At 44.9% G+C, this 26,539-nt stretch overlaps 3 protein-coding genes across 6 annotated transcripts in view; 1 reads left to right on the top strand and 2 right to left on the bottom strand.

Annotated features, from left to right (window-relative positions):
* The window catches only part of LOC130381625 (DNA helicase B-like), a 26,542-nt gene extending 12,184 nt beyond the window's left edge, over positions 1-14,358 (bottom strand). The window contains exons 1-12 of one of the 4 annotated variants that reach the window (XM_056589314.1): positions 14,270-14,358; positions 11,411-11,580; positions 10,858-10,947; positions 9,326-9,562; positions 6,383-6,730; positions 6,095-6,276; positions 5,006-5,971; positions 4,278-4,464; positions 2,425-2,566; positions 1,262-1,398; positions 238-322; positions 64-123 (exon numbers count right to left, since the gene is read on the bottom strand). In XM_056589314.1, coding sequence (XP_056445289.1) covers positions 64-123; positions 238-322; positions 1,262-1,398; positions 2,425-2,566; positions 4,278-4,464; positions 5,006-5,971; positions 6,095-6,276; positions 6,383-6,730; positions 9,326-9,530 — 2,312 coding nt within the window. In that variant the 5' untranslated portion in view covers positions 9,531-9,562; positions 10,858-10,947; positions 11,411-11,580; positions 14,270-14,358. Of the gene's footprint in view, positions 1-63; positions 124-237; positions 323-1,261; positions 1,399-2,424; positions 2,567-4,277; positions 4,465-5,005; positions 5,972-6,094; positions 6,277-6,382; positions 6,731-9,325; positions 11,064-11,410; positions 11,581-12,023; positions 12,114-14,269 lie in introns of those variants that run through there. The other 3 variants (XM_056589315.1, XM_056589313.1, XM_056589312.1) reach the window with 3 other exon arrangements.
* Positions 12,417-15,918, top strand: LOC130380410 (cerebral dopamine neurotrophic factor-like). The gene is made up of 4 exons (XM_056587600.1): positions 12,417-12,540; positions 12,817-12,905; positions 14,261-14,402; positions 14,895-15,918. The coding sequence occupies exons 1-4, from the start codon at positions 12,417-12,419 to the stop codon at positions 15,080-15,082; spliced, it is 543 nt and encodes a 180-aa protein (XP_056443575.1). The 3' UTR covers positions 15,083-15,918.
* LOC130381626 (DNA helicase B-like) overlaps positions 14,258-26,539 on the bottom strand; it is a 20,579-nt gene continuing 8,297 nt past the window's right edge. The window contains exons 8-16 of the mRNA XM_056589317.1: positions 25,964-26,105; positions 24,220-24,356; positions 23,963-24,047; positions 23,782-23,841; positions 23,519-23,684; positions 22,455-22,598; positions 20,388-20,537; positions 18,104-18,892; positions 14,258-17,266 (exon numbers count right to left, since the gene is read on the bottom strand). Coding sequence (XP_056445292.1) covers positions 17,165-17,266; positions 18,104-18,892; positions 20,388-20,537; positions 22,455-22,598; positions 23,519-23,684; positions 23,782-23,841; positions 23,963-24,047; positions 24,220-24,356; positions 25,964-26,105 — 1,775 coding nt within the window. The 3' untranslated portion in view covers positions 14,258-17,164. The remainder of the gene's footprint in view (positions 17,267-18,103; positions 18,893-20,387; positions 20,538-22,454; positions 22,599-23,518; positions 23,685-23,781; positions 23,842-23,962; positions 24,048-24,219; positions 24,357-25,963; positions 26,106-26,539) is intronic.

Genomic DNA, 26,539 nt, shown 5'->3' with positions numbered 1-26,539 from the left:
TTGTGGGAAATGGTGTTCATGAGTTCAGCCACATTTGTATTCTACAGAATGGTTAATACTTACTTGGTTGTGTGCTCATTATAGTGGGTACAACAGAGTTCATTGATCAAGTCAACATCCGCCCTAAAAAGAGAAGCAATTATTTGTTATTTATTAGAAGACCGGACCACGGTGTTGTAGAATACCTCTTCTTTTCTCAGAAGCTGTATTCATAGCTCGATAGATAAACTATTTTACCTTCTGTATGCAATGAATTGAGATTTTGTATCATCATCCAACCCAGGTGCTGAGCCCATCAGCCATTTGACCGCCTTTTGTAGATCTGAAAACAAAAACAGATGGTGCAATGCCTGCATTTCTCCACCTAATCTCCCATGTTGATGTACTTGACAATATCTAGCATTGACTAGGGCTGGCCCGAATTATTCAAATATTCAAATACTCGTTCGGAAAATTAGTATTCGAAGTTTAAATCAGTATTCGGAGCTTCGTTTTTTTTTTTTTCACGTGCCTGACGTTACCAGAGCGAGGAAGGCAAACTATAAGCGACACCAAGCAGAGAAGCGAGAGAGGTGGAGGAAGAATAGATATGTTTCCCTTTACTTTACAACACAGCATTATTGGGATCTTGGGAGGAAAAGTAATGCTTAGCGAAATGCTAACCTTAGCTTAGTTGTTTGTTTACGTTCGCTGTACAGCGCCGCGCCAATCAACTGTGACTGGCTTGCTGCTGAGCGTGAGCGTCTTGGGAATACCCGGTCAATATAATGGATATAATATGGACACATAAGACAATCAATATTCTGTATTTGTTATGGATTTATTGTACAAATTCCCTGAAAAGATGCACGTTCCAGGATGCATTGAAAAGCTCCCGTAAGGGCTGAGATGACAGAGAACAGCTGATTTGGAACGGAGCAACAGCTGTTCGCTTTCACGGGGAAAAACTAAGGAACTTCAACCTACTTAGGCCTACTAATTAACGTTCAAAAGCTATTAAATCTTCAACAAAATATGCAGATACTATCAAAATCGGTTCCAGGGAGTATATAGGGACTATTGATGTTGTTTTTGAAGGGGTGTTTTTCTGGAACGAGTATTCGAATATTCGCTCGGATAAACCAACGAGTATTCGAAGCCTGAAAAATGGTATTCGGGCCAGCCCTAGTATTGACTAGATGCAATGGCACGGCCTGACAGGGACTCAGATTAGTATTTTACGTATGACAGGTACCTATGAATAAATAAACGTTGGACTTACCGTCATCGCCCTTGCGGGCAGGGAGACAGATGTGGATGAACTTTTTGCCGGGGGGTATGTTGAACGGCCCGGGAAGGTTCACGACGTGGTCAAACTCCAACGGCTCAGAGCTTTGACCCATCCCTATGGCGGCAATTCTGAAGACGGAGGGTGGGAAAACAGGGACTTTGTTTTTCTGCAGCTTACTAGCAGGTACATTAGATTAGCAGACTCCAAAACAGCTTAAGGTGACTTTGTTTTGGATATAGGACCTTACATTTACATTTAGGGCGTTCAGCGGACGCGTTTTATCAAAATGACTTACAATAAGTACATTTGTCAGAAGAAAGTGAAGCAACAATATATCTCTGTGGGTACAGAAAGGATGTTCATAGAACCAAGTACCAAGCACTAACAATCACTAACCCATTCCCCGTATACAACCAGGATAGCTAGGGTAAGATGCTACACAACGCCAAGTACCGGACATGAAAGAATTAGTGCTGTCAGTTAAACGAGTTATTAACGGCGTTAACGCAAACCAAATTTAACGGCGTTAATATTTTTATCGTGCGATTAATGCAATTTATTTATTTATTTAAAAAAGGTTGTTTTTTTTTGGCTTAAAACAAAGAAGCAGTAGCCTGACTGCTATGTTCAAGGCAGTATGTTTATATGTTCCTCGTTTAATTGCACTATAGGCTTTTTTTTTTGTATCGTCCTGTTTTGATCAGTATATGCCAATGTTGTTATCAATAAAAAACCATTTGCACAAGGCAAGCCGATGCACTTCTCCATGTTGATAAGAGCATTAAAATGAGAACAATGTTAACTATGACATTAATGTGATTAATCGCGATTAAATATTTTAATTGCTTGACAGCACTAGAAAGAATAAGTAGGTGTTAGGACATGGATGCCTAAACGCTCACTTATGGTTCCACATCGACGCAACGCAACGACCGTGCAGAGAGACGCTTCAACGCAAGGTTACAATTTTTGTGAGGCGCACGTCCGGCCCTCGCGGTGGACGCAAGGAGGGTCGGCAAGGACGACATGGCTCCGTAAACCCCCTCGCGTCGACGTGGAGCCATGAGTTAGCTTTTACTCTTCGCTAGATGAAGTGGGGATTTAAGATAATATGAGCGCACTTCTTTATGAAACGCGGTTCGAAAGCCACTCACCGCTTCGCGTTTTGGACGATGAGTTCGGACTCTGAGCGGTGGTTGTTCCTCATCTCCACGTTGTATTTGACCGAATTTAGGCTGGAGAAGAGGTCCTCTAGGGCGCTCCCTGGCTGGATGCTGGGCAGCTGCTTCACGTCGCCTTTGGAGAGACACACAGACAGACAGACAGGTTCAGGTTCAGAATCAGAATCAGAAATACTTTATTGATCCCCGGGGGGAAATTGTTGTTCCAGGTGCTCCATACAATATAAATATAAATACCCTACAAGCTAACCCTACAAGCATAGAAGATAAGATAAGATTATAAATAAATAAATCAATAAATAAAATACAATAAAATAAAATAAAAATAAAAATAAAAAAAGTAAGAAGTGGACATCTCTTAGTGGGTTATATTTACAATTCAATATTTACATTGCAAATAGCAATGAAAATTAAGAGTGAAAGAATAAATTATAGATTGTTTATTTTAAAGTAAGTTAGTAATTTTTCCGATTATCAGAGGGAGGAGTTGTAGAGTTTAAGGAATGATTGCCTGTGGCGCTCAGTGGTGCATTTAGGAGCAATGAGTCTCCACTCCACGTCCGGCATAGCTTTCTGTTCTCTTCTGTCGTGACCCTTTCCCCCCCCCCCCCCCTCTCTCACCACAACCCTCCGCCCACACACAGGACAATGTGCTACTGCTATTGTGTAATTGTCGTGGAAATATCAAACATTTCTATAATATACAATCATATAAAAATTACATTAACCTGGTTTATATTAATATTCACATTAAAATGAACTGTATACATTCTCCCTGTGTCTTAAGATACATCCCTTCCTCTCTCTAACTGAGAGAGGTGAAGAAAGTTCACATTTGCATTCCCACTACTATGTCTGATAACTAAGGCCAGGCCAATCGTCTGACGTCTTTGTTATGTAGATTCCTTCAACCTTCTTGCAGCCATGCTTGCAGACTTTCCCACTTCTCCCATAGTGTATTGCAGTTAACTTGGCCTCTCCTGCCCATCCTAAACTCTCCACTTCCCACTAACCTGTGGCCGACGCGTCCTAAAAATAAGTTTCTCTCCTCATCAGTAATATTTAGATGTTAATATCTACCTCTGACTCTTTTTTATATGCAAGTTCAATTATGTGCACTATTGCTCACTTTTTATTGACTTATTTGATTGACTTTTACTGTTAGTGCATATTGTTGTTTGTCAATCGTAGTCAGTCTATTGACTGAGTTCGTGAGCTACTGGATACTTGAATTTGAATAAATTATCTATCTATCTATCTATCCATCTATCTATCTATCCATCTATCTATCATGGTACCATGATATACGGTTGATGCACAACTTTCTAGTTTATATTAGACGATAAAGAATATGTAAGATTCAATCCCTTTTCAATCTGGATTTTTTTAAACAGCCGATTTAATTTGAATCAATTCTGTATGTCAATAACATTGTCATTATCATGATCAAATGGTCAAATTATCTGCACAAAGATATTATTTAGTAGTATGAATAATGGTATTCCTAATATTATACCTCCGGGGCCTAGAATCATCAGTGATATCTATAGTGTCTTTAACATTCAGTGATAATATATATATATTTTTTTCTATATAATAGAAAATGAAGCTCTCTTTTACCTCACTTTCAACTAACTTTATTTCAGTACTTTTTGCTGTTCTGTCTTCTTATTTAGCTCAACTACTTCTTTGGTTGGAGGATTGAACTCCTTCATTGTACTCAGGTTCACTTCCAAGCGCGAGTACAAGTGCTAAATCACCAAAACGTAAACGCATGTACACGTAAAACGGCTGAAGATGATTCCACAGATTCCGGAGACGCTCACCCAAGAGGATGAACTTCTGGAGCTCGGCGTGGCTGATGAGCTTGGAGAGGACGGAGTGCAGGAGACCAACCGGCACAAGGCTGCCCTCATCAAGCACCAAGACGCGCACCGACTCGAACTCCCAATTCAACTCTCCGTCACCATTTTCTTTTCTTTTTTTTTCTGCATTATTGAACTTCCAAATCACCTGAGGAGATACCGTCGTTTTTTGAGACAGCAGATGAAATTGTATCAACTATCCCATTGACTTTGTTTGTATGCATGCATTTTTTCCGAACATAAAAAGTACTTTTTTTTTTTCATTCCACAAATATTGAGCAATCGTATACAAAGCAGATATACATTACATTGAGTGATTGTCATTTACGTAACACACGCCTAAAGTCGACAGCTAGACTGTAGTGTAGACTCAAGAGGGATCTTTTACATCTTGCCTCCCATCTGCTTATGAAATGCGCGTTAAATTTAAAGCACCTGGCTGAGAGAAAGCATGTTCGGGCCTAAAACATTTTTTTGTTCGGTTCCGGTTTCTGACCGACCCCGTCAATTTATGTGCGACCCAAATTATTTTAGGAGTTGCTAAGAAAAAAGTCCTACCTATCATTCGCTGCCGCTGCCGCAATAACTTCCCTACCTACTCATGACCTGAACTGACAACCAACAGGAACCAAACATTATTTTATTTTTTAGGCCTCAGGAGGTCTTTGAGTGCCCGTAAAGCAACCTACCTGATGCATGGTGTAGGCTTGGAAGCCTGTTTTCTTCGTCAGCAGAGATGCTGCCCGACCAGTGGGGGCGGTCAAAAGGATCTGCTTTTCCAAAAGCTTATCGTCCTGCCTCTCCACCTCCATATCCTCCTCCTCCTCTTCCTCCTCCATATCCTCCTCCTCCTCCTCCTCTCCCTCGTCGGACGTTCCAGGAAGGTGTCCGGGGTCTTGGTACCCTCCGCTCTGTCCCGCTCGGCCCCCCACAGAGCATCCACACTGACATCCTGGGGAGTCCTCTCCAGACTCATCTCCGTAGAAGGGCCCCTTCTTGTGTTCTCCGGGGTCTTCCCGGGGGTCCTCGGTGTCTTCGAAGGCATCGGCGTACTCCCACGCCGAGACGGGGCGTCCCTTCTCCACCGCCGCCCGGAACAGCTCGCTGACCACCGTGGTTTTGCCACAGCCGCCGCAGCCGCTGATGACAGTCACCGGGTCCGAGCAGATCATCTGGGCCGCCAGCAGCTGGTCCGGGTCCACCTTCACGGGGGAAAGGGTCGAGGGATCCATCGTTGGATCTTTCGCGATCCGAATCTTCTGGGCGTGAGCGTACAAAACCTCCTGAGCGTTTATCGGAATCGTCCACTGCTTGGCGTCCACAAGATGGCGCAGGCAGTCTGCGATGCCCGATTCGTACTTGTGATGTGTTCGAAGCACGACTTTCTGTCTGTCCCACATCATCACCCCCAGTTCCTTGAGGAACGGGAGAGTATCCCACACCTGTTCGTCAGGTATATGGGATTTTTTTCTCAAATTGTTGCAGAGTTTGTCCTTTTCCATGTAGGTGCTGCCGGTGTTCGCACAGAACCTCTTCACCTCATCGTACACCGACAGGGCGTTGTGCTGAAGACGCGGCAGCGTCTCGAGCAAGCCGCAATCTTCGAACGCGTTGAGTTTGGCCTCGCAGCGCAACTTTAGTTCTTTATGCATAACCTTTGGAAGGGAGGAGGGGAGGCAGTGGAGATCAAAGTTCAGAAGGTCAGCATGGTGTGAACACAATAGATGATGCACAGGTCAAACGTATGGCTGTGTCATTATATTTAGAGAGGCACTCACCTCAGAAAACCCTAACTTCCACACATCATTTTCAATGATGTCTTCTAGTTTGGCCAATAGACTATCCACGTCCTCGCTACTAGCGGAGGAAAGCAGAGCGTCAAACTGCCGCGGTAAAAGTACCGGTAAGTATTTCATAACCAAGGGGTAGGAAGAGGACGCCTGCATCCCCCTGTATTCATCTGAAACAGAACAGAGTTATTCAAAAGGATTGCATGCACGTTGAGCAATCTGTAGCAGGCAGTCTCTCTCTCTCTCTCTCTCTCTCTCTCTCTCTCTCAAGCCTACCTGAGGATGAAACGCATTGAATGATATTCTGCGCCAGGGGGTCTGTGTCCCCAAACTCAGTGAGGACCTCCAATAAGTTCAGAATGGTAATGAGGCGTTCCTTGGGCAACCACTCGAAGAACGGTTGGATTGAAACATCTGTCACGTTGCACGCCACCAGAAACAGGGATACAATGGGCCTCCATCCGTCTTTGTCCAGGTCTGTGCGTATCGTGTACCAAGCAGAGCCCTTTACGGTCAAGTTCTTCTTGGAGCCTTGTGTGCGGCAGGTGATGTGCCACCAGGGGGCGCTCAGGGCAAAACGGCCCGTCACCCGGAACTCATCTCCACTGAACGTCTTGAATCGGACTGCAGAATGAGAGGAAAAAATACAGGAGACAGAGGAAAGACTGTTAGCTAAGGAGGAGGATAAGGGACATTTGTGATATTTTTCTCTTTTAGTCCGAGTTTAATTCGGAATTCTGAGATCAAAATCAGAATTCTGAGATTAAAGTCAGAATTTTGAGATTAAATTCAGAATTTGATCCTCAGAATCCTGACTTTAAACTCCGAACAAATAAAAATGCACATGTGGACCTAATCCTATTCCGTAGATCAGCGTGTGGTTCCCATCCATTCTTTAGTAGGTCCATGTTCCCATCCTGTGTGTCGCAAAGTCTCTCTCACTGACCTTTGTTCCTTAAAAAGTAGCCTACCCATAATTCTGATTTAATAGTCAGAATTCTGCCTTTAAATAATTTAATATTTTAGTATCATAATACATATAGCCTAAAAGCGCCGCTGCTGAATTTTCTCCGCCGCTGCAATAAAAATCCTTCTCCTATTTATTTATTTTTTTAACGTAGCTCCTTTTAGAAAATGTACAGCGCGTAACGTCAATTGCGCAGCACGCGGCACAACGTCACGTAACCAACATCGAAGAAGAAAAATACACAGCGAGTGTGGCAGTTGTTGGCAATAGGCTACCCTACACGGTTGCAAAGTTACATTGATTTATAGCAGTAGCGAGTGAAGCGGAAGATCGAAGAAAGAAGGAGAGAGAAACAAACAGAGAGAGAGAGAGAGAGAGAGAGAGAGAGAGAGAGAGAGAGAGAGAGACAGACAGACAGACAGAGAGAGAGAGAAAGTAAGTTGCTAAAATGTGTCGCTACATGACCACCAGTGTTAAAAACCCTCTGAGCCCAATCATTTTATATAAACCGCAACCTCCGTGCCGTTTTTCCTCTAGTAGTGTGTGTGTGTGTGTGTGTGTGTGTGTGTGTGTGTGTGTGTGTGTGTGTGTGTGTGTGTGTGTGTGTGTGTGTGTGTGTGTGTGTGTGTGTGTGTGTGTGTGTGTGTGTGTGTGTGTGTAGGCCTATGTGTGTGTGTGTGCGTGTTGTCGCTCTTTTTGGGATCACTCATAGCCTTTACAGGAGCTCTTATCCAGTCAGGAATTTATAGCCTAGGTATTTTCGGGAACTTTGAAAAATGAATCCATACTGTTAGATCCGATGTTGTTCTTTATTGCCATATAAAATCCGTTTTCATCGCGTATTTTAGTTAGGGATTTATGCTAATCGCCTGTAAGCATGTGGTCATTAGCATCTGGCGACTTGTTTGAGAGTCAGCATCAATGGCCCCCCCACCACCAAACTCCCCTACAGAAGAGCACTGGAGCTCTTCTTTAAAAAGCCCAGGAGAATTAAATGCTCCCAGGCTGGATGTAGCCTTTGAGGATGAGCAAAAACTTCACAGTTCTCCGTCTTTTGTCTTCTTTGTCCTCATCCTCCTGTCGCTCTCTTGTCCTCTTCCCCTGACTCTCACTGTCTCACAAAGGAGCTGAGCTCACCTGAGGTCTATTTGTAGTGTTAAGGCTCACACTGATTGGTATTCAATTAGCTTTATTTTTTATTTTTCATGTGTGTGAGTCTGTGTTCTTTTCAAATTTTAGTTAGGTTTATAATTTAAAAATATGTGTTTTGCCCATTGTTGCAGGAGATTTCATTTTTGAACAAAGTGTCTTATGTAAAAAGCAGTTATGCTTTGGGCATAGCAACCATGTTTAGTGTTTAAGCATTAGGCAAACATCTGTAAATAAATTGTGGCATTTTTTGTTTAAATATTACTATACAAAAATATTAAAATCTGCAAATGAAGACACAAAAGGCAAAGTTACAACACCAATAATCCCATTACAGTAATACACAGGACTGTTTGAATAGGATTTAAGTGCATATTCTCCTCTCAAAGTGCACCAGATTCATGCATTCCAATGTAAAGGGTACAAAATAATTTCGGTCGGGGAAGCATGCCCCCGGACCCCCCTAGAGGGTTCGGGGACCACACCTCCGCTGCTGAAAAAAATCCTGCGGGAAACACTGCCTTTATTGATCCCATGCGTTGAAATGTGTGCAGCGGAAAATGTTACAGAAGCGGAAAGGCAGACGAAAATAGAGACGTCATGCCATATTTTAAATTAGGCCTGTATTTTAATCAATGTCACACCTTAGCCTAGGTCGGTTCACACCCCCATTGTTTCCTCAGTATACCTTGGCTACAGACAGTCCTAGGTGATCACACCCAGAGGTTGCTATATGGTCTGAAACAGCAGCCTTTTTATTGCAGGGACATACAATATGTTAGAGTGGATAGATAACGATTAAAAGTATTTTAAAGGGGGATATTACACATTGCGACATTAATAAACATTATTGGCTCAGGATACCTTGTTACATTCTTAAAATCTTCCCTTGGGTTCTGTAAACTATACATCTATCTTTCATTCGTGACCAACACTTCCATTGATTTACCGCCTCGGACGCGGACTCCCCATAACCGATGGTCTCTGGAAAATGAAACTAACTTGCAGAGCGACCCACAATGGCTTCTCTATGGATGTTATTGTTGCGCCACAAAAATGGGATATATTTGCAAGCCGTTTTTAACAGCAAATGTACCCATTACCTTTACGCTTGGGCGGCCCCGGCGACTGGTTGATCCACGCCGTCTTTGAGTTAGTGTCGGACATCACCTCCATGTCGAGGAACTCTGTGGTCGTGTCCTCCTCGCCGTCCCCCTCGCAGTCGTCGCCGCTCGCCGCTTCATCCTGGTCCTTATCCGGCAGAATATAACCTTCCAGGAAAGCCATCGATCCTTTGGATTTAGCCATAACTTCTTATGTTCATTGGCTCACCGGATCCGCTGTGAGATACAATCCCGTCCAAATGAAACTGCGCGAATAATACGGCCGCCGTTCATGTCCCTCTCGCTCAAAAATCGCGCGCCGTTCATGCGTCACGTGCCACAGGCCGGGCTTATCTGGAGTTGGGTCTGTCTGCGTCCTGCAAGACGGAGGCGTAACTTGTAGTAGGAGGCGTAACTTGTAGTCGGAGGAGGCGTAACTTGCACTAGGAGGCGTAACATGTAGTCGGAGGCGTAACTTGTAGTCGGAGGCGTGTCTAGTACTTTTCTAAATCGCGAAAGTGATCTGTAGGCTATGTAGCAGTGGTGCGCAGGTACATAAATGACCGCAACTCGGACCTCAAATATTAGGCCTTAAATTTACTTACCGTCATGAATATTGGAAGACCAGACTTCAATGAAGATCTCGTGTGAACCGTGATTTACAACGCTTTTTGTTTACCGCGAAAATAGAAAGATCTCGCGTGGACCGCGATTTAGAAAAGAACAAGCTACGCCTCCTAGTACAAGTTACGCCTCCTACTACAAGTTGCCTCCGTCTTGCAGGACGCAGACAGATACTATAGGTTATCTGAAGCCAACCGTGTGACGTCGTCAGGGGCGGTTCCTTAATAGAGGCAACGGATGCAACGCAGCCTCGTGATTTAAAAAGATTTGCGTGATGATGAAATTATTCTAAAAATATATATTTTTTAATTACATGAAAATGTTAACAATTTTGAAAAAATTGCCAAGTGCCTTTGCAAGGCAGGAGGCTGGCCGAAGTTACTCTGACTATGTTACGTCCGGTGCTGGCCACTGAAGGGAGGCAAAGAGAATAAAAAATAACCAATCACAATTCAGTTTCACTGTTGCGAGGTAAATCATCCATCCCATGTTAAACATATGAAAGGCGGCCAGCCACATCTCCTCCTTGCAACCAATCACAAATCAGCGATTTATTTTTTTAACGTTCCAAGGCTAAGCAAATTAGCCTTCAGTCGTGGATAATAATAACTATAATTTATATAATATCATAATGAAAACAACTTTTCACTGTAACAACAGGCATTCCCCCATGAAACTGACTCTTGCCTGCCAGATGCATTTTGTTCCACCTAAGGTAGAACGAAATTCACCTGGCGAGTCAGGTTATTCCCCCATAGCTCCCGCGATCATAATTCTTTGGCGCCGCTACTGCTACCCAGTGGCGGATGAAGGTGTTTACTGTAAACAGCATCGCAACAGAAAAAGGCATTCGGTGAATCTGCAAGCTGGTAACTGTTTCATGTTATCTGTATAAATTATAACTCAACTTTATGCAAACCGTTTATTCTGCAACTGCAGCACGTTTCATTGCAGTGCCGAGGGAGCTCCGACCACGACGTGGTTTTCTCCTGTTTATTCTGGATGAAGACAGATGCAATGGGAGAACGTCTTCATAAAGCCTGGTGACTCCAATATCATCACAGCAGTCAAGCACTGCTCCCATAAATAATACAGTGTTCTCTCATCCATAGGCCTACATTAATAAACAAAAGATATAGCAATAAATAAATGCATCATACATGTAACAGTTAGACATAGCCTACCATGTATTAAGTTAGTTATTTGTTTTTAGATTTTCATCATTGTACTGCCAGGGCCAGTCGCTAAACGTTGGGGAATTTACTTATTTCCATACAACCTCACGACAAACAACGAACTCGACCGCGCATGGGCGAAGGCTTTTGATATTTATGTTTAATTTTATAGGCTACTCCAAAAGTTGGATCATATCGCATACAAACAACATAATATAAAAGGAAACACACGAAAGTGACGATTTTCAATTTGAACCAAGTTGGAATATTAAACATCCCCACCCACCTGCTGACATCACCTGTCCCATATCCACCTGCTTTGGGACTGCCAAGCGTCCTGGCTTCCACAGTGGTAGGACGAGGTCCCCACTGAAACCAAACTCATCTTCTGCCGCGGACTGACTGACCATCGCCTCAGACTGCGTCTGTGCCTGCCGTGTTCTTGTAGAAAGTAGTCTAAACCGGAGCCCATGAAAGAAATCAGAAGAAAACAAACTTAGTTTACGCCACCCGCATGATTCTTTTACTTTCTGGGTCGTCATTTCATGGTTGAATGCGTTTAATATAAGTAGATTTGGATAACTCGTCAGTGAAATAAATGTGATAGCCCGTATGAATGTATAATGTAGGCCTATGATAATAATCTAAATAACAATAACATTTACATTCAGGACATTTAGCAGACGCCTTTATCCAAAGCGTGTAACATTAATAGTAAAGTAACAGTAAAATAAGCGTATAAAATTAAACAGCGTATAACTGTAGGTTAATAGTAAAGTAACACAAAAGTTACAGTAAGCAGACGCTTTTATCCAAAGCGTATCACAGTAATAGTAAAGTAAACAGTTAAGTAACATAACAATACAACATCAACCAGCGAATAACAGACTACTAGTTACATATCATGGCAGTAGGCTAGAGTAATAACCAATGCCATGCATCGTCCCTTGTGGTGGGCTGTCACGTTACAAAAATGTGTTCCGTCTTCATATCTGTCATGCTGTTTGAACGCGACTGAACCAAGGGGCGTGGACATTTCCAGAATTTAGCAATAGGCTGCTCACACATTACACACACACACACACACACACACACACACACACACACACACACACACACACACACACACACACACACACACACACACACACACACACACACACACACACACACACACACACACACACACACACACACACACACACACACACACACACACACACACACACACACACACCGCTACCGCTCCACTCTTTACCGCGACGCTCGGCCTGACGAGACCGACGGACAAAATGGCCAGACCCATGGACAAAATGGACCGTACCACTTTCCTGTACAACGTACCGCCCAGCCTCATCGAGCACTGGTGCAAAATCATCGACAGCGGGGACGACCAGTTCGGCTGGCGCGGATTAGGTGAGAGACCAGAGGGATAGGGATAACTCTCTCTATGGCTCGGGCCGGGGGGTGAGAAGTTTAACGGGTCTGCTCACGTGCAGAGCACAGGTGGTGGACGTTTTCCGGATTAACGTCGTGCATACAATAACCGATACATCCCGAAAAAAGTCGATGCAAACTTTTTCGTGTTCTATTTCTTGTAGGCTACGCCTTCTAGGCTTCGCCTTATAAGCTTGTCCTACCATAATATAACTAGAGTTATATTATATCGTTTTATTTTCTCTTCCAATTAAGCCGCGCGCATCGTGCCGAGCTGGCTCGAGGTGCGGCGCGCGGAGCGGCTCGAGGCGGCGATCCTCTTTGGCCGGGCGTCATTGCGTCACGTGCATGCATCAAAACAAAACACGCACGACGCTCTTGTATCAATTTGATGTTGTGTGCGTTTTAGATCAGTGTAGAAGGCCGACGGACGATCTACCGGTGTCACGTGGGCACTTTTCACCGCCTGTAAAATGCGAGGTAACATGGGTAAAATATGTTGAAATGATCTCAAATCATCATATTGTCATGTCACCAATAATAGCCGTTCTCTCTGAATAGGAATCCGATCAACTGGACGAGAGCTTTCTCCATCAAGTGGGCCTGCTAAGTTTTTGTGAGTGGGCAACGTGGCGCATGGTTGATCTTTGGTTTGTATTTGTAAATCGCGACATGTTTTGATACGGCGGCGTTATCGTGATAAGAACTAGATTAATTTATTTATTTTTGTTATCATCAAATATCCAAATGTTTCACAACATGCTATCTGTAATGCTTGGCTCTCATTGGTAAATCTTCTAATTGGAAAAGATTCCTTCCAAAAATCGAATCAAAATGTTTATTCAGCAAACTCCCCTATATTGTTGTTCAACAGGCCCCACTGTAGTAACACTGTTATATGTCAAAATAGTTTTGCTGCTAGGCAATGCCACTCACCAGGCAGAAATGACACATGGCCATATACAGAAAGCCAGGGCTGGCTTCAAGAAGTGAAATGAACAACGTCTAAGAACTGTGTCCTTCCATTCGCTTGTGCATTTGCGTGTCAAGGCTAAGCAATTTTCGTAAAACCTTTTTTTGTTGATATTTAGGCTAACTGTCTATGATATAGGCGGACAAACTGTCTACCATACTATTTTCGATTCAAACCAGGATTCTGCGCGCTGCAGCTCAACGTTATGTTGAATCAACTGTAACAAGTTTACTCCGCAACCAATGAGCATTGACCAAGCCTAACCTGCTATGCATGCTTAACCCAAATGATGTAACTTCCCCGTTCGGTTATTTAATATAATTTAAGTTAGTTTGCACATTTAATATTAAAAGAATAACTAAAAGGGATATTTTTTTAGAACATTTTTTTTGGCCACGCCATGACCTATGGTAGGAGCATTAATGATCGCTAGGGGGGGCACGCCCCCACCTTCGCGCCGACATGCGTGGCACAGGACTTGACTATAGGAAGATATTACAAAGGTGTATTTAGATAAGATAGTAACCCACAAAAAGAGTTTTTGCAGTTCAGCTCAGTTTTATTCTCTGTCGATTTTGCAAAAAAAACCCGACTAAGATATTTGCATCGTAGAGCAAAATAGGCCAATATGATTTGAGTGACACCTGGTCCTCAAAGCGACAGTGTTTGGCCCTGTATCTTAAAGCCTCAAAACTCGTTTTTTGTTCGTGTGTGTCGTCCCAGTAGTGCTATTACCTGGGGGCCAGCAGCGATGCAGCGACCCGCGTCACGGCGTCCGTCGCCCGGCCTCTGTCCGTGCACGTGCCGGTGGAGAAGATCTGCCAGCGGCTCGGCAGCACCGACAAACAGATATGTGAACTGAAATATGGTAATTTCCTGTCGGAAGCGAAGCAAGCCACCGCAACTCACAGCATGGCATTCTTGCAAATGTTGAGCAACAGATATCCTTCAGTCATGGTGGATTTTTTCTTAACTCATAAGTGTTACATAATGTTCTATTTTATTTGTGCCGCTGTGCACCTAACCATCCCTGGAGGGATTCCTCTTCTTCTTAAGGTTTCTTCCCTCTTTATGTTATACGGGAGTTTTTCCATGTCTTCAGTAGAAGTTGAGGTTATGGATGCGATATATATTGTTTCTCTTTCTGACTAATGTACTTATTGCAAGTAGATTTGGATAAGAGCGTCTGCTAAACGCCCTAAATGTAAACGTCTCCCATCCCCCCCATGGGATCTCCTCCCATTCTCTCAGCCGACTCCCCACTCCACGACACACTTGCTAAGACAGCCCGCTGTCCCTCTCTCCCCATGACCCGTCGCTAGTGCACTGTAATACTGTCTCTCTGTCCGTCCGTCTGCAGAGCAGCAGCTGTGGGACCTGAGCAGCGCGGGGCTGCTGTCGCTCCGCGTGGCCGAGCTGAAGAGAGTGCTGTCGTCCTGGGGAGAGGAGTGCCGCGGTTGCCTGGAGAAGCACGAGTTTGTGGATCTGATCCAGGAGAAGGCCCGGCAACACCAACACGATCAACATGAACACCATATGGACCTGTGATGTGATTCAGGAGCAGGGTCGAACGGACCGGAACGGTGTCGGCTCACCAGAGTTCAGAGTTCACGTGACCAATCAACGCAGCGACAGTTGTTGAGCTGTTTTTAAAAAACTAAGAACGAGGCAAACAGATTTTCAATACATGGATGCATAGCGGAATTGACTCCATGTTTCAAATCAATTTATATCACAAACTAAAGTCCACATGAATGAACAGTTGAATTCACAATATTCTGCACATGCGCAATGGTGTATTGCCCAACCTGAATGCAGAAAGTGAAGAATCTGTTTTATACCGTTGAGTCCATGGTCAGAAGACCACAATGATCAGACCATCTAAATACATCTGGAAGAGTTGTATGCTATAGAAATGATCAATTATGTGCACTCATCAATAAACACACTTTTAAATAATTTGGTCGTCCCTTTGAAAATAATTCTAGAAACGCAGACCTTGAAATAAGAATACAACTTCAGAATTTGTGTTGGTCTCCAACTACTATTAAGACCGGACTTGGTGGTAGCAACAAAGACGGGAACCCTCAAGTTGAGAGAGACAGTGTGTTTGCATCTTATTGGTTGCATATTGGTTGAAGCGTTTGACCAAGTTCATTTTTTGGTTTATTTTACATCCAGTATCTTCCAGTCAGTCCAGTTTAGATTTTTACTCATCGACAAATAAATTAGATTGCTTCATGCAGTAGCCTCCCGTTTCTTTAATTGGATGCATAAGTACACATCAAATTGCACATACTTCCCGTTTGTCTATAGTATTATAAACCCTTATATCCCCATCTCCACATAGGCACTTTGAAAAGCATTAAGCACATGATTCAGTCTAAAAAGTATTGAGCAATGATAGTTAATTAATAAAGATAAAAAAGTACCATCTAACATAGTTGAAATGATTCACCAACTCAACTGACAATAATCAATACAAATGGTTAAAAAAAGAAACACAATGATGAACGTAGTAATGCGATACAGTTTACACTGAGACACAATCAAATTCTCGGATTTGCAGTTTGAATAGACAATGATGCTCAATCCTAAGGATTGTGAAGAAGTTCCGATTATGTAGCCCTCTTTTTAACACCTGGCTTGCTCAGTGTTAAAAGAAAAAAGAGAGCCAGTACTCTGTGTTCCACCACCACTCTTCTCTTCATAACGAAACACAGTATATCAGTTATTTCCAACTGTCCTGTTCACAAACAAAAATATGGAACCCACTGATTCCTATTGGGTTACCGTTATTTAAATCAAGCCAATCACAAGCCGCCCACACGTCTCTAGTTTGGGCGGGGTGTGACTCCTAGGTGACAGTGGACCCAGGCTTGTTGGTCTGCAGGGGATCTGATGTTGGACTGTCAGACAAAACAAGGGCCATTCGATGCCCATACAAAACCCTCATCGGCTCCGGTGATTAATACCTTCAAGAACAACAGATAATATAATACCTCGAGGCCACTGTTTGTTTGTTTTTATCCCCACGTCGCCCGGAAGTGATGGTTCTGTCGACCAATCAACGGAGGGGGTGTGTAGCTCGGAATTCTTTAATGTAAAAGGAAACGATTCCGTGGTATGTCGTCTTTGCAAAATGGAGATGGCTTTCCATTCTAGCACCACGGCATTGCACCAGCACCTGAAGAGGCGCCACCCGGGAGCATCTGCAGATGACTGAGCACCGTAGAATTCTAATAATGCATTACTTTGCACTTTAATTTTGGAATTTAAAGGCAATAAACATGAATTGCAATGTTAAGGAATTCATGTTTTTTTCATTCAGATATGTAAATCAACATGTATAAATTGCTATAAGATAATCGAATCGAAATCGAATCGGACTGAAAAATGAATCGTTAGATTAATCGATGCATCGGAAAAATAATCGCTAGATTAATCGTTTAAAAAATAATCGCTAGATTAATCGTTTAAAAAATAATCGTTTATCCCAGCCCTAGGGGGATGCAAACAGAAAGAGGCAAAACCATATCAAACTGTTGAACGGTGAATACGTTCCTCAACTATTGTCGCTCTTCCCATCGTCTGATCCAATCGAAGGACTGGTGGGGTCCGTGTAGTTTGTCACTCGGGTGACTGGGGCCTTTTGGGCGCCACCGGGTCGTGCATTGGGCTATCATGGGAGGGTGGCTGGAGCTTGGTGCAGTCCATCGCTGAATCGACATACTGAAAACAAGTGATAAACAACAGCTTGAAATTAACACTTACATCCAGGACCAGTAGTCTGTCCAATTAGGAAAGTCAAATGTATGTGTGTCGTGGAAATATCAATCATAACTACATACAATCATATACCAAATATATTAACCTTGTTTATATAATTACTATTCACATTAAAAGGAACTGTATTACATTCTCCCTGTGTCTTAAGATACATCCCTTCCTCTGAAGAAAGTTCACATTTGCATTCCCACTACTATGTCTGATAACTAGGCCAGGCCAATCGACTGACTTCTTTGTTATATAGATTCCTTTAACCTTCTTGCAGCCATGCTTGCAGACTTGCAGACTTTCCCACTTCTCCCATAGTGTACTGCAGTTAACTTGGCCTCTCCTGCCCATCCTAAACTCTCCACTTCCCACCTACCTGTGTATTCCCTACCCACCATGCAAACGTTTCCCTATAAGAACCTTGTTCACCCATTGTCTCACTGAATGTATCCTTGGTAACTTTACTGCCTGTACTTTCCCATGATCATGCTCTAATATTGAATCAAATATTTCACTGGCCGACGTGTCCTAAAAAGAAGTTTCTCTCCATCAATGTGTCACCAAGCTAGCTTCCAGATGAATGGGCCGACCGAACAGCCTAGATGCGGAAGATAAACCACGACGGAAGAATGCCATTACTCTTGCCAGAAATGCATCTATTGCAATATAAACTTAAGTGAGCTCGCCTTGTAAACATCTAGCGGCGTCACAGCAGGGGATACTATGCCACCACAATCTGCAGCCTCCGCTTATCAAAGAGTACATCTCACACCTGAGGGAAACACCACTCACCTTTGTTTTCTTTCTGGGAGTAAAAAATAAATCGAATGCCGCCTTGGCTGCTGCTGCTGCCCCGGTGCGGGCAGTTCCCGGTTGGTCGTCAACGATCTCCTTCACGGGCGAGCCAGCTGGAGCCTCCACCGGGCCTCCCGCCCCCCACAGGCGCTTAACGACCGTCTTGGTACTGGGTGTCTGCCGCGGCGGGACCAGGGGCGTGGTCCTCAGGGGCGTGGTCTTCTGGGGCGTGGTCTTCTGGGGCGTGGTCCTCTGGGGCGTGGCCTTCAGGGGCGTGGCCTTCTGGGGCGTGGTCCTCTGGGGCGTGGCCTTCTGGGGTGTGGCCTTCTGGGGTGTGGCCTTCTGGGGCGTGGTCCTCTGGGGCGTGGCCTTCTGGGGCGTGGACCACTGGGGCGTGGTCCTCTGGGGCGTGGTCTTCTGGGGCGTGGTCCTCTGGGGCGTGGTCCTCTGGGGCGTGGTCCTCTGGGGCGTGGTCCTCTGGGGCGTGGCCTTCTGGGGCGTGGCATTCTGTGGCGTGGACCACTGGGGCGTGGACCTCGGCGATCCGCGTTGGTCGCGCTGGAGTCGGGGGGACTCCTGAACCATCTGCACCACCTTCTCCTTGACCATGCCCGCGAGGCGCGTCAGCCGGGGGTCCGGCTTCCGCTTGAGGGCCCCCTGGAGCCCCTCTTCGGTGGAGACCACGTAGACACGCTTCTGGCCCCTGGTGACGGCCGTGTACACGGTCCTCCAGTTCTGGAAGCCGCCCGTGCCCACCACGTACACGACCGTTTCGGTCTCGGATCCCTAGGGGGGGGGGGTTTAAAAAAACAGACAACTAGATAACGGACCAAACTGGGGACCCCCTCGCTGGGGGGTCACGGCTGGTGATGGTCAAACCAAAGCAGAGCTCACTGACCAACCTGGCTAGTGTTTACGCCACCTCCTTTGCTGGACGGCCGCTAAAGACTCCAGACTCACTTGTTCAGCGTTCACCTGCAGAGACTCTGCATAGCCTCCCCCCCTTACTCCCCCCCCCCCCCCCCCCCCCCCCACACACACCCCTCTTCAGTCCCTCCAGAAAAGTGCAGCGTTTTTTTATTGTTTGTGACTGTTGCGGCAAAAAAACCTTGAATATGCGGCACGTTTTCTTAAAAAATGCGATGAAATATGTGGCATATTTATGCAATTTTATGCAATGAAATTGCGGGAACTTGCGAACAATACAGCTTTTCGATGACGTTCAAGTCAAGTAATTATGTCACTTCATAACGTTCCCATGGCAACAGGGGGAAATGGCTGCTCTAGTGTGAAGTAAACGCAACACTTTTCAACTTTCTGCTAAGATATATGTGACTTTTTTGCAACGAAAAATGCGGGGATTATGAAATCATGCAAGCCCCACATATTTTGAGCGGAAATCGGCAATTTATGAGGAGAACGTGCGGCATATATGAAAAAAATTCAGCCCCCGCATGAATATGCAGACTCTTTTTCTGGAGGGACTGCCTCTTACGCACTTATTGTATGTTGTACGTCCCTGCACATTCAAATAGTACTTTGTGCTGCATCTTATACTAGCTTTTTGTTGTATACGGGGAATGGGTTAACCTAGTGATGGTTAGTGCTTGTCACTTGGTTCTATAAACATCCTTACTGTACCCACAGAGATATATTGTTGTGTCTCTTTCTTCTGACTAATGGCGCGTTTCCACTGCAGGGTGCGGAACGGATCGGATCGCAAAGGTGCGGATCGGGTCGCGTTTCCACCGCCAAAAGTGGGCGTGACCCGGACTTAGCCGTACCCGTTTTGGCCAGTTTTGGCCTCGTTTTCAGGACTCCTCCGTTGGGGTACTGAAAACGAGACCAGACGCCTGAAAGGGTCCCGGGAAATTCTAGCTACACACCCCCTCCGTTGATTGGTCGACAGAATCATCACTTCCGGGTGACGCGGGGATAAAAACAAACAAACAGTAGCCTCGAGGTATTATTAACCTTTTAATTATGAACATGACGTGTAAAACGCTTGCTTGGGCGAACAAGGAGGTGAAGACGTTCCTCTGCATTCTTGGGGAGGAAGACGTTGTTTACGATGTTTACGTAGCTGCCGCGGCGATCGACATCCGGCCTACCTTAAAGGGTACTGTCGGCGGTGGAAACTCGACCTCGGAACTGAGCTGGGCTATACCGCCCCCTCCCTACCGCACCTTTGCGATCCGATCCGTTCCGCAGCCTGCAGTGGAAACGCGGCATAATGTGCCCATTGTAAGTCACTTTGGATACAGGTTATGGACACGCGCACCTGGAAGGTGTGGATGGTTCTGGCCCAGGCGTGGCGCAGCTTGCAGCTCCGCAGCAGAGCCCGGTACTGGGCCTTGATGACGCGGCCCGGCCGCTCGTCGAGGGTCAGCGAGCGCGTCTTTCGGCCCCGGTGGTCCACCTCTGTGTGGTCCTGGGGGGGGGGGGGGGGGGGGGGGGGGGGCAACAGCGAAAGGAGAGAGAGGGAGGGAGCAGCCTGTTAGTCACTCCCGTTATCATCCCTTGAATTAATCACAAAACTCAGAATATCAAAACACATGACAAGGGCTATCAGTTACCTCCAAATCATTACCTGTTCACATGCAAAAAGATGGAACCCACTGATTCCTATTGGGTTAGCGTTATTCAAATCAAGCCGTTCATATATAATATAAGGGCCATTAGATGCCAATGCCAGTGTGTGTGATGAGGTGACATCTCGATGGTTCCACGTCATCACAACACCAGCTACTGACAAGCCGCTTTCTACAAGGCTCCAGAACGCGCGCGCGCGCACACACACACACACACACACACACACACACACACACACACACACACACACACACACACACACACACACACACACACACACACACACACACACACACACACACACACACACACACACACACACACACACACACACACACACCCTGACCCACACACACATAGCCACTTTACAAGGTCGATCCCTCCGATCTACAACGTCACAACTTTTCTCTGTTTTGGGACCTCAGTGGTGGAACGAGCTCCCTGCCGACGTCAGGATCGCAGAGTCGCTCACCAGCTTCCGCAAAAGACTCAAAACTCACCTGTTCAGAGTTCACCTCGACTCTGCATAGCAACCCAGCCCCTTCCGGCCACCATTGTATGTTGTACGTCCTGGCACTTAATGTACGCACTAGGGCTGTCACTTTTTATTCGAAGTTCGAATATTCGTTCGAAGGTGGGGTGAAAAGTTCGAATTCGAAGTGTAATTCTCCATTCGAACTGTAAAAATGCGCTATAAAGAAGAGAGCGGCGAGTGGCTTTTCCTCAATAAAGCGGCCCTCCTGGATCCCCGCTTCTCCCGGTTAGTCCACCTTTCCCCTGCACAGAAACATCTCGTGACTGAAAGCCTCTCACACGAGCTCATTGAAACGGAGACCGACACTGATCACACACGACAGGGAGAAAAGTCCGCTGCTGCGCTGGGCGCGATGGGCAGCCTGTTTGGGGACTTATACAGCACGGCTGACAGAAGCAGCTGCAGCGGTAACGGAGAGCTGCGAGACTACTTGTAATTTTCTTTCCGTAAGGAATAAAAAGAGCAGCATGCCGTGTTGGAGGTCGGCCTCACAGATTGTTCGTTTATATAGGCTGTGTGTGCCATGGACGATATGCGCTCCGCATATCGCGCTCCGAGCAGTTATTGTTAATGTGTAAAAGACAGCCGCACTTGTGTGTCGGAGCTTCCTCTTGTTGTGTTTACAAATGTGTTATCAAAGATATGTTTTTATCCTGTGCTGTTATGAATTCAGTAGGTATACGTGATTTCCACAAGAAAATTTTTTTTTTTTTTTTTTTTAATAGTTCTATGGGGGGGGGGGGGTCGAATGTATTCGAATGTATTCGAATTAATTATGGACATTCGAAATTCGTTCGAATTTCATTTTTGGAAAAAGTGACAGCCCTAGTACGCACTAATCGTACGCACTTTATCTACATTGCATTTATTCATAGTACTTAATTGTGTAGCAACTGCAGTAGCTGCTAGCATTGCTGTACACAGGGAATGGGTTAGCCTAGCGATTGTTAGCACTTGCACTTCGTTCTATGAACATCTTTACTGTACTGACAGCGATATATTGTTTCACTTCTTATGACAAATGTACTTATTGTATGTCGCTTTGGATAAAAGCGTCTGCTAAATGCCCTAAATGTAAATGTAAATGGGAGGTGGGGAAAAAAGAGTAGTGTGTGGTTGTGTCTTTTGAAGGAGGGACACAAACACTCACACAATAACAAATACACACACACGCACTTTGTACTGCAGGTAAGAGTTCACTTTTGTCGACTGGTCACTGACCTCAGTGATGAAGAATATCTCTCCGTTGCAAAGTCGGATGCTCTCCAGTTTTTTATCATCATCTTCAGGATTTCTTTGGGCTTCAGCGTCCTCCTGATCAATAAGGGCATTCTTGTTGACACAGACTTTATCTCCAGGCTGAAACTTAAAGGTTGGGTATGGGATTTGAGCAACGCCAGCCAATTTTGAAAATACACAACTCAAATGGTCCTACCCCCTCTCCTTCAACGCCGACTCTGACTCCACCCATTCCAAGTACATGGACACGCAATCATGCACGAGCGTGAAGACAGATGCGTGAGAGCGAGCTCCATTAGCTAGTTAGCTAGCTCCAGTAGCTACCGCAGGATAACAACAAACAGAAGTTTGCTCTTGGTCACGAGCTTTGAGTACGTGCACGAAGGGGTCACGCGCGGGGAGCGGGGGAGTGCAGTACGACCGTTTGATTGACGTACGTACTGTCCAATGCCACTCGGTGGTTCTGGAAATCATTGGCTGGAGTTTTTCGAGCCCTGCCCGTTCCACAGATGATTGACTTGTTTAATTTTCATGCCAGTACTTCTAACTCAGTGGCTGTAATTGGGTTATGATAAGGATTTCAAGTAATTTTGCAAAAATGGCCAAAGAAGAGAATTCCATACCCAACCTTTAAGCTTGCCCTTATGATCTCTATCGCTCCCGTTATTTATCTCTTAAATTAATCACAAAACACAGATTATCAAAACACATGACAAGAGCCATCAGTTACCTCCAAATCATTACCTGTTCACATGCATAAAGATGGAACCCACTAATTCCTATTGGGTTAGCGTTATTCAAATCAAGCCAATCACAAGCCGTCTACACCCTCTCTAGGTTGAAACAATGGTGGGGTTTGAAACCTGGGCAAGATTGCTCTTAGACCTGTTGTTCTGTGGGGGATCTGATGTTGGACTGTCAGGCAAAATAAGGGCCACTTGATGCCAATGTGTGTGTGATGAGGTGACATCTCGATGGTTCCACGTCAGAATGTCATCACAACACCAGCTGCTGGCAAGCCGCTTTCTACTCAACTTTATACTGACCTCAGTGTTGAAGAATATCTCTCCGTTGCAGAGTCGGTTGCTCTCCGGTTTTTTATCATCATCTTCAGGATTTCTTTGGGCTTCAGCGTCCTCCTGACCAATAAGGGCATTCTTGGTGACACAGACTTTGTCTCCAGGCTGAAACTTAAACTTGCCCTTATGATCTCTATGCATGGGTGAGGGAGAAAAAAAACAACAATTGTGGGAAATGGTGTTCATGAAAGTCAGCCACATTTGTATTCTACAGAATGGTTAATACTTACTTGGTTGTGTGCTTATTATAGTGGGTACAACAGAGTTCATTGATCAAGTCAACATCCGCCCTAAAACGAGAAGCAATTATTTGTTATTTATTAGAAGACCGGACCACGGTGTTGTAGAATACCTCTTCTTTTCTCAGAAGCTGCATTCATAGCTCGATAGATAAATGTGTAACTATTTTACCTTCTGAATGCAATGAATTGAGATTTTGTATCATCATCCAACCCAGGTGCTGATTCCATCAGCCATTTGACCGCCTTTTGTAGATCTGAAAACAAAAACAGATGGTGCAATGCCTGCATTTCTCCACCTAATCTCCCATGTTGATCTACTTTCACAATATCTAGTATTGACTAGATGCAATGGCACGGCCTGACTGGGACCCAGATTAGTATTTTACGTATGACAGGTACCTATGAATAAATAAACTTTGGACTTACCGTCATCGCCCTTGCGGGCAGGGAGACAGATGTGGATGAACTTTTTGCCGGGGGGTATGTTGAACGGCCCGGGAAGGCTCACGACGTGGTCAAACTCCAACGGCTCAGAGCTTTGACCCATCCCTATGGCGGCAATTCTGAAGACGGAGGGCGGGAAAACATGGACTTTGTTTTTCTGCAGCTTACTAGCAGGTACATTAGATTAGCAGACACGGTTCTCCAAAACAGTTTATGGTGACTTTGTTTTGGATATAGGACATAACATTTACATTTAGGGTGGTTAGCAGACGCTTTTATCCAAAGCGACTTACATAAGTACATTTGTCAGAAGAAAGAGAAACAACAATATATCTCTGTGGGTACAGAAAGGATGTTCATAGAACCAAGTACCAAGCACTAACAATCACTAACCCATTCCCCGTATACAACCAGGATAGCTAGGATAAGATGCTACACAACGCCAAGTACAGGACATGAAAGAATAAGTAGGTGTTTGTTAGGACATGGATGCCTAAACGCTAGGGTTGGGCACGAGCAGTAAATTTCAAACTCGAGTGATCGAAGGAATTCCTCGAGGATCAATCGAGTACTCGTTTAATCTAATATATTTTTAGAATGCAACGCATCTGCAGCAGGAATAGGCCTGATGATGAACGGCAACATTACCAACCAAACATGTAATGCTTATTCTCCATCAAAACAGTCAGAGTTATCAGAGTATTCGTTATTTATTTTTGCAAACGTGAAAAAAACTAATTTTCCTTACAAAAATAAATGTGCGTCTCATAATTTAAAACACGTCGAACGGTTATAAAAAAAAAAAAAAAACGAAACAAGTAGCCTAACCATTGCAAATAATTTAAAGCTGCAACTAAAACGGCAGCAAATGGAACGGCCAAATCTTCTCTACACGGCCGGGATTACAGCTGCGTCTTGCGGCGGTGAAAATAGCCGACACACTTGGTTGCTGCGGGTCTGCTTTCCCAAACTCACCGTCGTGTTTCAGGAGCATATATTGCCGCATAGTACTTGTAGTACTCTGGTAGCTCGATTTCGCTTGGCATATTTTACATTTCACCGTATGATCTCCTATTTCTTTAAAGTATTTCAATTCTTCGCTGCGCTTTGCTTTAACCGCCATCTCTTAACTTTTTGAATTCTGGCGTGGCTGCACACGGCACGGCACGCGCCACACAGAAATGTATACATTTCATTTGCTTTGTGCCCACGGCATGTATAAGTGGCGCCGCACAGAAAATGTATACATTTGCTTCAGAAAACTTTGTTTGTGTGTGTATATGCAAACTCGAGTTTGCCTGTCCACCAACCGGGTTCATTTGTAACGAGGAGTACTCGAGTAATCGATTCCTCACTCCCATCCCTACTAAACGCTCACTTATGGTTCCACGTCGACGCAACGCAACGACCGTGCAGAGAGACTCTTCAACGCAGTCTTGAACGTTTATGGTTCTGCGTCTGGTTTTAGTGAGCGGACCAATCACAGCCCTATCAATCACTACCAATCACTGCGGCGTCGCCTCGACGCAAGGTTACAATTTTTGGGAGGCGCACGTCCGGCCCTCGCGGTGGACGCAAGGAGGGTCCGCAAGGAGGACATGGCTCCGTAAACCCCCTCGCGTCGACGTGGAGCCATGAGTTAGCTTTTACTCTTCGCTAGATGAAGTGAGGGTTTAAGATAATATGAGGGCACTTCTTTATAAAACGCGGTTCGAAAGCCACTCACCGCTTCGCGTTTTGGACGATGAGTTCGGACTCGGAGCGGTGGTTGTGCCTCATCTCCACGTTGTATTTGACCGACCTCAGGCTGGAGAAGAGGTCCTCTAGGGCGCTCCCTGGCTGGATGCTGGGCAGCTGTTTCACGTCGCCTTTGGAGAGACACACAGACAGACAGACATGTTCCACTCCACGTCCGGCATAGCTTTCTGTTCTCTTCTGTCGTGACCCTTTCCCCCCCCCCCTCTCTCACCACAACCCTCCCCCCACACACAGGACAATGTGCTATTGTGTAATTGTCGTGGAAATATCAATCATAACTATAATATACAATCATATAAAAATTATATTAACCTGGTTTATATAATTACTATTCACATTCAAATGAACTGTATACATTCTCCCTGTGTCTTAAGATACATCCCTTCCTCTTTCTAACTGAGAGGTGAAGAAAGTTCACATTTGCATTCCCACTACTACGTCTGATACTAAGGCCAGGCCAATCGACTGACGTCTTGGTTATGTAGATTCCTTTAACCTTCTTGTAGCCATGCTTGCAGACTTTCCCACTTCTCCCATAGTGTAT

The sequence above is a fragment of the Gadus chalcogrammus genome, chromosome 4 (assembly GCF_026213295.1).
Source record: "Gadus chalcogrammus isolate NIFS_2021 chromosome 4, NIFS_Gcha_1.0, whole genome shotgun sequence".
Classification (NCBI taxonomy): domain Eukaryota; kingdom Metazoa; phylum Chordata; class Actinopteri; order Gadiformes; family Gadidae; genus Gadus; species Gadus chalcogrammus.
The sequence above is the reverse complement of the archived record's forward strand: the minus strand, read 5'-3'. Positions and strand labels throughout refer to the sequence as shown.

Bases quoted from the DNA above. Each gene is read 5' to 3' on its own strand.
- LOC130380410 (XM_056587600.1), top strand. From the start codon at position 12,417: ATGGCCAGACCCATGGACAAAATGGACCGTACCACTTTCCTGTACAAC. The intron at 12,541-12,816 runs GTGAGAGACCAG...CTTCCAATTAAG, and splicing joins GTTCGGCTGGCGCGGATTAG to CCGCGCGCATCGTGCCGAGC. The intron at 12,906-14,260 runs GTGCATGCATCA...TCGTCCCAGTAG, and splicing joins GCCGGGCGTCATTGCGTCAC to TGCTATTACCTGGGGGCCAG.